This window comes from Macaca mulatta, chromosome 11 (genome assembly GCF_049350105.2).
Source record: "Macaca mulatta isolate MMU2019108-1 chromosome 11, T2T-MMU8v2.0, whole genome shotgun sequence".
Classification (NCBI taxonomy): domain Eukaryota; kingdom Metazoa; phylum Chordata; class Mammalia; order Primates; family Cercopithecidae; genus Macaca; species Macaca mulatta.
Window position 1 is genome coordinate 10,132,037 of NC_133416.1, and position 9,579 is coordinate 10,141,615.

The following is a 9,579-nucleotide window of genomic DNA, read 5'->3' on the forward strand; positions in this document are numbered from 1 at the left end:
CCCTCAGAAGTATCCCTGTCATTAAGCAAACAATTACAGTTTAACACTATTTAATGGAAAACTCCAAGTGGATGTGTGTAGCAATAGTAGACATCAGCACTTCAAACTGAAACAGAAAACATTAGTGAATGATACATTATGTGGCATCCTTAGTGAATGATTTTATTGTTTTAATTCCATAATGTGACTAACAGAAAAAATTAACCTAGTTTATGAAATATAATAAAATGTAAATATAAATAAATTTACTTATAATAGAAATAGATACAATATAAACACAAGCATATATGCATATAACATTAATTTATTTTATGAAAATATATTACAATATATTTTACAGAAAAACATCTATACCTAGCCAACATTAGGCATTCGGATGGAAGGGCAAATAGTAATTCTGATTGCAAAGAAATAAATATGGATTTAAATCCAACATTTTAGATATTAGAGAATGACTGGAGACGGTGGCTCATGCCTGTAATCCCAGCACTTTGGGAGGCCGAGGCAGATGGATAACAAGGTCAGGAGATCGAGACCATCCTCGCTAACAGGATGAAACCTCGTCTCTACAAAAATACAAAAAAAATTAGCTGGGCATGGTGGCGTGTGTCTGTAATCCCAGCTACTCAGGAGGCTGAGGCAGGAGAATCACTTGAGCCCAGGAGGCAGAGGTCACAGTGAGCCGAGATGCAGCACTGCACTCCAGCCTGGGCAATCGAATCATGCATAAACATTCCCCCTTTTCTTGACAGAAAATGATGAAAGATTTTTATTTAATATGACGAGATAATTTATAGTATTTTTCCTGATGTTTGTATACCATTTATTTCTTTAAATTTTTGTTTATTTATTTTTGAGACAAGGTCTGGCTCTGTCGCCTAGGCTGCAGTGCAGCGACACTAAGTTCACTGCAGCCTCGACCTCCAGGGCGCAAGCGATCCTCCCACCTCAGCCTCCAGAGCAGCTGGGATTACAAGCAAACACCAGCATCCTCGGCTAATTTTTGTATTTGTTTTGAGGAGATGGGGTTTCATCCTGTGTATCATGCTGGCCTCGAACTCCCAAGTTCAAGTGATTCTGGATGCTGGGATCACTGACATGAGCTACCACACCGAGACACTCATGTTCCATTTTACTTATGTTTTAAAAGTCTCCGTTTTCTGGCCTCCCCATTTTTAAGTAGTTGAGGTCTTAAAAATTGCTTTTACCTCCCTACATAGTTTAACTTAAGCTTTAATCATTTACAACAAATATTTCTATTAAAATGCAGACAATAAGTCATTATTAGAGAGGGAATCAGTGAAAAATATAGTGAGTAGTTTTTTATTATTTCAGTCTCTGGCATAGAGATATAGCTCAGTATTGTTTAATATTTTATTGTTTCAAGAGACATTTATTTTAATCAGAGGAATCTGGTTAGCTTACATAAGAAAAATGAATGAGGGAATTTTAAGAACTACGGCAAAGAAATCAAGAAGATAAGTTGGAGAATTGATGTCAGTTACGATTAAGTTGACAATGTAGCATTTTCTCAAAACAAGTACATTAAATTCTTATTGGTAAGATTATTAAATTTTTTTATTATGATAGCAGTGATATTATAGAGGTATATGATAAAGAAGTGTATAATGTCAAGTTTTAGCCACCTTGTCTAAATGGAGAAAGTAAACATCTAAGATACTTTTAAAAAGTTACAAGATTTTGGTGTTTGTGACTGAGAAGGAAACAATCAACTCCATGGGTCAAATCTCTGCTCTCCCCCGATCCTGTCGACTATTAAAATAATTTCTAAGAGGCACTGAAAATGGACAAACTAAATGCCACCCTAGCCACCCAAAGTCTCCTATATTATAGAGTGTGTGATGAGATAAACTCATTCAAAATAGCCCTAGGGTGAGAATTTCCTGTTCAAATCTGAAGTAACACATTGGCGAGGAATCTACTTTTTCCACTCTTGCCTCACTCTGACCCTTCAAAGGGCAGTCTGTGAAGATCACAGATAAGGTTTGTGTCTTTAGGAGGTAACCTGACCTCCCCACTGAAGGGCGTGTGGCTTTCTGGTGACAGAAGGTATGTGTTGCTACTCTCCCTGTTTCTCTACTTGCTCCTCTGATTTAGTAGAAGTTTGTAAATACTGGCTGTGATGCACCTGAGGTAAAGTTTATATAGAGTAAAATCAAGGTAGAACTCTCTTCATGTGAATAATTCAAGGTGAAAAATGAGCCAAAATATAAAACATGTTTGAGAATTTCTTAGAGTATCCACATTATAGCCTGTGGAGAATCACTCAAGTAGATACATACCTAATAACAGGTTTGCCAATCAATGTAATTCAGAGTGAAACCTATAACCATCATGACAATGAACAATTAATTTTGGATTTTGTCATCATTACTGGTTTAACTGTTTTTTACATTTAGACCAACCTTTAAAAATAAATTTTTGAAATGGATACATCAAATGATGAATGTCAAACATTAATTCGCAATCTCATACCTAGATTTAATGAAAGCAGTTTTAATTTTTAATAAAAGCAAGGATGAAATCATTTCCATAAAATGCAAATCTGACCTGAATTATAAACAATTGGAAGAGTTAAAACAATTGAATCAAATATTGCAAAAAAGATGTACCACACTGACATGAGATGCCTAATTAATGAGTTATTTTACACACTGTAAGGCTAATCAGAAATAATAAAATGGCAGTTGTGTTAAAAATAGTTAAAATGTCTATTATGTATTCAGTGCTAATATGTGCCAGTTTGTGTGTTTAGTTTTTTACATACATTATACCTTATAAATTATTTTTCGCACTGTAGATTAGTAAACTAGGTTAATAGACACTAAGTAATTTACTAAAGGTCACACACTATAATTTGCAAAGCTAGAATTAACTGTAGTCTCACTGACTAAAGTTCATTGACTAGATTATTAAATTACATTATCTGAACTATTACAATTACTTATACAACCAAAGCGACCCTCACTGACTTATACAACCATAGGAGCTTTCTGAAAGTTTGATTGGACACTGTTCTTCCGTAGATGGCCCACACGTTTATTTATCATTTAGGTTTTCCTATTTTAATCATTAAATCAATTACCAATTTCTTGTGTAAAAGAAACAATTTAAAAATATATTTTGTTTTCAGTAGTATTTAGTTTATGCATAGGGTAATGTAATGTTTTACAAGATATTAGATGTATTTTTAAAACTTTAATAGTTTTTCTGATTTCCTAATTTAGAAATTTAGTATAAGAAGTTACTCTATATGCTAGCAGAATTATTTCATCTTATGGCACACAATCCTTAACTATCAATGAATCCTAAAGCTATAATAAAATTTGTGTATTTCTAAATACAGTATTTTAATTGTTAACATATGCAGTCTATTGGTGTTAAGTGTTTTTGAAGAATCTAACCTTAATTTAATACAAATATTTTTTCATGAACTTCTTAGTTCTCACAAGTTTAATGTTTTTATTGTTCCCACTAGTAATATTATGTCAAATACAGAATACATCTAAAAAATTACCAATTATATCATGAGATTTTTGTTTAAAGCTTTAGGAAATTAGTACCAGCATTTTACATTGGTCAACAGCGAAGTAAACATTACTGCTCAGCCCCAACACATGCAGATTGCCTATGCCAGGGATCCTGTCAAAATATACACCATTCATAGCTTCTTAAGTGCAGTTATCATAGAGCACAGTCCCTGACATCACACAGCTGCAGAGATGAATAAACAAAGAGGAACCTTCTCAGAAGTGAGTCTGGCCCAGGATCCAAAGAGGCAACAAAGGAAACCTAAAGGCAATAAAAGCTCCATTTCAGGAACCGAACAGGAAATATTCCAAGTAGAATTAAACCTTCAAAATCCTTCTCTGAATCATCAAGGGATTGATGAAATATATGACTGCCAAGGTAACACATTAAATAGATCTTCGATATTATTGTTCTAGGACGTGCAGTTGAATGCAGAAGGGTGGGGAAAGATTAGGGAATATTTTGCACTTGTGAGAATCAGAGTTCATAATTGGGATCTAATATTCTAATATGACATCAGAAGACTAATTTTATTAGGGCATTGTTCAACCATAATCAGCGATCCACTCATGGAACATTATGTTTCCTGAAAATGAACTGGTATATTCTGAGAGAAAGGTTACCAGAGTAGATGTAGATTTAGAGGCCAGAGGTTATCATTATGTTTCCCTGTGCATGTGGGTTCTCTAGTATGGAATCCTAATCAACTCTCTATCTCCCCTCTCTCAGTGCCTCTGTTTCTCTCCCTGCAGGTTTACTGCCACCTCCAGAGAAGCTCACTGCTGAGGTCCTGGGAATCATTTGCATTGTCCTGATGGCCACTCTGTTAAAAACAATAGTTCTTATTCCTTGTAAGCACATTCTTGAAAGATTAGATGGGAAAGTTTTACTTTAAGGCTTGGAAGTGCCTCAAAATATTTCATACTGTTGAAGAATAGAACTCTCATTGTAATGTTTATTTCAGAGATCTATTACTTCATTTATTTTTATAGAAAAAGTTAATTTCATTAAAGATTGTCCCCATTTTAAATAACATACAAAGTTTCAAAGTAAGAAACTAAACCCATTATGGTTTATCTAGATATTAGTTTTTACGAAAATCATGTTAATTTTTATATTACAGTTCTGGAGCAGAACAATTCTTCCCCGAATACAAGAACCCAGAAAGGTACATTTTTATTTTCAATGTTCAGATATTAGTATAATTTGGACCCAAAAGTGATATGGTTATTCTGAACTTTTCACAACACAAATAACAAAATCATTGTAGAGAACATGTATTTATTTTTTTGTGTTTGTAATCTATCTATCTACCTATATATATATACACACATACACACACAATGTATTTCCTGATTTCATAATTCAAAGGCATGCTATAGGAGAAAAGAATTTAGAAAAACAAATTAATTTTTGAAAGTGGTTTCATCAAATACTATAAGCGATGGTGAAGTTTTGTACTAAAGTCTTTAAAAATGCTTCTTTCAAAGATCTATTCATTTATTCTTATAGGAAAAGTTAATTTTATTAAAGATTGTTCCCATTTTAAATAACACACAAAGTTTCAAAGTAAGAAAGTAAACTCATTATGGTTTATCTAGATATTAGTTTTTATAAAACTCATTTTAATTTTTCTATTACAGTCCTGGAACAGAACAATTCTTTCCCGAATACAAGAACCCAGAAAGGTACATATTTATTTTCAACATTCTGATATTAGTACAATTTATATTTTGTGTCTGTTTTAAGGCATGTAAGAGAATAATGGCATTTTTGCAGAAAATAAGCCACAAAATTCAGCCATAAATATTTATAAACAAAGATTATAAGGCAGCATTTCCTTTTCTCCAATAAGTAGAAATATTCACTTAAAATCATTCTATCCTCTTTCTCCCAATTAACAGAAGTTTCCTACTGCTATGAGATGATATGAAATGAATAATTTTACTATCCTAAAAAAGCAGTTGTGTATCAGTGATGTTCAAGACATGTGGAGAGTGTATTTTTGTTTGTTGGTTTGCTTTATATGGGAACACAGTTAGGGATGAGAGGCTAACCCTTGTCTGTGCATGTGTGTATGACTGACTCGGTTATTTAAAAACATATATTTATAAGCCTGTAAGGATGCATAAATATGTTAAGCACATATAGGTTTATACTGTTGCAAATATGTAAACGAATTTTCATTTGTAAACATTCATATTGTTCTGCATAGTAATTCATATCGTTATTTAGTACGTCACTGTGGCCATTGTCCTGAGGAGTGGATTACATATTCCAAAAGTTGTTATTACATTGGCAAGGAAAAAAGAACTTGGGCAGAGAGTTTGCTGGCCTGTACTTCAAAGAACTCTAGTCTGCTTTCTATAGATAATGAAGAAGAAATGGTAAGATATAAATGTTTCAAAGATTTTATGAAAAGCTTCTTTCAGTGAATAATACATTTGTAGTAAACATCTATATGTGTGTACATGTATTTATCTTATATAATTTCAAGTTTATGTATTATTCAATTGATTGACTTAATAATGTGTTTAAAGTTATATACTGCTAATGTACTTTCATTATCAGTTTTTGTTTTCAAGGAAAACCATACTTCTATAAATACTTTGAATACACAATAAATGTTGCATCTAATTTTATCGGGTATGATATGATCTGGTCATGCAGATCGATTGCAAAGTGCATGAACTCATGTGATACAAGTCAGATCATGAAATAAAAGTTTCCAGCTCTAGCAGTTCCACCCCTGTGTGTACACCCGTCACTTACCCTGACTCCTCTCCAAAACACTGTCTTGACTTTTAATATTATAAATAGCATTTGCCTCTTCTTGAATTTATATAAAGGGAATCATACAATGTGAATTTCATGTCTGTGTTTTTCACTCCTATCTGATATTTGTGCAATTCCTCCATATTATTGCAGTTATCAGTAGTATGTTACTGTTCACTGCTGTACTATGTACAAAGAACACTAAGAATCCATTGAGTCCTTGTCTCTGGATGGGGAAGTGGGTCTCCTGCCCTCAGGGACAAAGAGGACCCTGGGTGGTGCACTGGTAGTCATGGGGTCGCTTTGCTGATCCCCCTCACCCACATCCACCCTGCTTTCTCTTGGAATGAGAAGGAAGCACTTCCTCTGGCTGTATTGATAGCAGGTCTCCTGGTAGCTCATCCTCGCCAGTGGTACCAGCCTCGCCTGGTGTTGTGGAGGGGACTCCCCTTCAATACAGAGCAGGAGTGAGCTTTGCTGGGCCTCCTCCTGTTGCCAGGTTGGGTGTGGTGAAACAGCAGGCCTAGGTCACCTTCTTCTGTCGGATGGGGGACTTCACATGCTCGCTTGGACACTTTGTTGATCCCTGATGCTAGGGTCCCAGACAATGTCATCTATCTCTTTCCGCCTTTCAGAGTTCTCCATTGTTGTTATCTTTCATTAATCACAGGGTTATAATTGTTTTTAGCCGGGAGTACCAGAGAGAGATGAGTCTACACCACCCGGTCAGGACCACTGTTATTCCACCAAAACCAAATCAGTTAAAAGTGAGGGCTTATCTAGTTAAAGAATGGTGTGGTGCCCAGAAAACCCAATCTGTAGCTTCTATGTCATTTATTTCCAAATGACAACCTCTCATTCCGCTTCTAAATCTCCAACTCTGGGACATATAGTACAAAAATAGATTGATTTAGTCACAGTATCTGGAGGAATGAATGCGCAGTATCACTAAACTTATTAAATCCTTCCTGGGTTTATTTGGTCAATTGTGGTCACTATTATAATGCAAGAATTAAAAGGTCCTTATTAACATGACAATAAGAATGAAAGTACTAAGTATAAATGTTGAAGAGTTCATTTATATCAAAATTATAAACATTTATGAAAAATTTTGGTACTGCAAATAGTGGTTTTCAACTTTAATATATTGCTTTTATAATGTTTTCATAATTATTATTTAAGTGAAAAATCTTCCTTTTCTTTTAGAAATTCCTGACCTCCATTTTATCTTCCTCATGGATTGATGTGTTTCGTGACAGCAGTCATCATCCATGGGTGACAATCAACGGTTTGACTTTCAAACATGAGTAAGTTGTTTTGTATGGTGCTATATAAAAATATATATAAATGGTAAATTCAGAAGAATAATATGAATAAATATATGTGGACTCATTGACATGAAGAAAGATGTGGAAAGTTAGTGAAATGTTGACATAAATATTTTACAAAGGATCATAGTAGTCCATAATGTCTACCCACTGATTAGTCACCTAGTAACCCTCTTGGTTATCAAATAGACCAGGGGTGTCCAATCTTTGGCTTCTGTGGGACACATTGGAAGAAGAAGAATAGTCTTGGCCCACACATAAAATACACTAACACTAATGATAGCTGACGAGCTAAAAATGTATATATATAGATCTCAGAATGTTTTCAGAAAGTTTATGTATTTGTGTTGGGCCGCATTCAAAGCTGTCCTGGGTCACGTGCGGCCCATGGGCAGCGAGTTGGACAAGCTTGAGATGGACTCTCAGGGAATTGCAGAACTTGTTTTTATTAAAAAGCCATGCTTACTTTTTTCTTAAGAATATCCTCAAAGCACAGTAGTAGTGCTGTTGGCATATTGCTATAATTTTTATTGGTAGTTATTGTTGTCAATCTTTTACTGTGCCTAATTTAGAAATTATACTTTATCATAGTTATGAATGTGTAGAGAAAACATAATCTCTCTATAGGTTCTGTACTATCTGCCGTTTCAGGCATCCACTGGGGTCTTGAAACATATCACCCATGGATGAAGGGGAACCACGCTATTGAGTGTTCAGAATAATGACTCTTACTAATATTATGAGAAATTTAATTGCCCTTTTCCATAAAGTTCTTTTCTTACAGTACATGGAAAATGTTTTTGTCTCATGGATCATTTGCCTAAAATGTAACAGAATATGGATTTCTTTCCATTACAGGATAAAAGAGTCAGATAATGCTGAACATAACTGTGCAATGCTACATGTACGTGGACTTTTTTCAGACGAGTGTGGATCTTCAAAAATATATCATTGTAAGCATAAGCTTTAGAAGTAAAGCGTTTGCATTTGCAGTGCATCAGATAAATTTTATATTTCTTAAAATAGAAATAATATGATTGCATAAATCTTGAAATGAATTATGTTATTTGCTCTAATAAGAAAATTCTAAGTCAATTATTGAAGTAGGATACACACAATTACTAAAGTACAGATATCCCAGCATTCGTGTCAGGCTCGTTTTTCACAACATGATATTTGTGGTATTCAGCCTTTCTAAAAGTTGCATGTTTTATGAGTCAGTTTCTGTGAAGTATCAAGAACAGTCAAACCCATGGAGACAGAAAGTAGAATAGTGGTTGCCAATGCCTAAGGGAGGTGGAAATAGGAGATGACCACTAATTGATAGAAAGTTTCTTTCTGTCATGATGAAAACTTTCTAAATTTCAGTAGTGGTGATGGTTGTAACTCTGTGAATATACTAAACATCATTGATTTTTAATCATTTTAAGTGGATGAAATTTATACTTTGTACATGACCCTTCAATAAAGCCATCAGGGAAAAAAAAAGCCTCTCGTGGGATTGTTTGTGACTGCATTTATTCTCTAATTTTCAAAGATTAGCTTGTTTATAATATTCACTTTTCTAATCGACATAGTGTTTCCTTCAATATACTGTGTTATCTTTAACTTCTATTGTATTTTGTATTTTGGGGGATTGAAGTCATACAGAAATGTAGGTATTTTATATTCATGCTTTTGTAAGTGGCATCCTGATTCTAAAATTCTCTTTAGTAATGTTTGTTGTTAGAAATACAATTGATGTCTGCATTTTTATTTTATATCTACTTATTCCACTGATTTTATATATTTGAATCTATTATGTCAACTATTGATTTTTTCTGGATGTTCTATATAAAGAGCATTTATCTGCAAATCATCACACTTTTATTTTTTTAATCCCTGTGCTATAACTTAGTTTTATTTTCATTTATTTTCACTGGCT

At 33.9% G+C, this 9,579-nt stretch overlaps 1 protein-coding gene across 3 annotated transcripts; it reads left to right on the forward strand.

Annotated features, from left to right (window-relative positions):
* Positions 1-3,607: 3,607 nt before the first annotated feature.
* On the forward strand, positions 3,608-9,143 carry KLRC2 (killer cell lectin like receptor C2). Of its 3 annotated transcripts, XM_077952276.1 has the most exons (7): positions 3,608-3,930; positions 4,305-4,403; positions 4,676-4,720; positions 5,196-5,240; positions 5,788-5,939; positions 7,534-7,634; positions 8,514-9,143. In XM_077952276.1, exons 1-7 carry the CDS (start codon positions 3,744-3,746, stop codon positions 8,623-8,625), a joined length of 741 nt encoding a protein of 246 aa, XP_077808402.1. In that variant the 5' UTR covers positions 3,608-3,743; the 3' UTR covers positions 8,626-9,143.
* The last annotated feature ends 436 nt before the right edge of the window (positions 9,144-9,579 follow it).

What these genes read in the sequence shown, in the direction of transcription:
- KLRC2 (XM_077952276.1), top strand. Translation starts at nt 3,744, where the DNA reads ATGAATAAACAAAGAGGAACCTTCTCAGAAGTGAGTCTGGCCCAGGAT. An exon ending in AACAATAGTTCTTATTCCTT is followed by an intron (nt 4,404 to 4,675) that starts GTAAGCACATTC and finishes TTTATATTACAG; the next exon opens with TTCTGGAGCAGAACAATTCT. An exon ending in GAATACAAGAACCCAGAAAG is followed by an intron (nt 4,721 to 5,195) that starts GTACATTTTTAT and finishes TTTCTATTACAG; the next exon opens with TCCTGGAACAGAACAATTCT.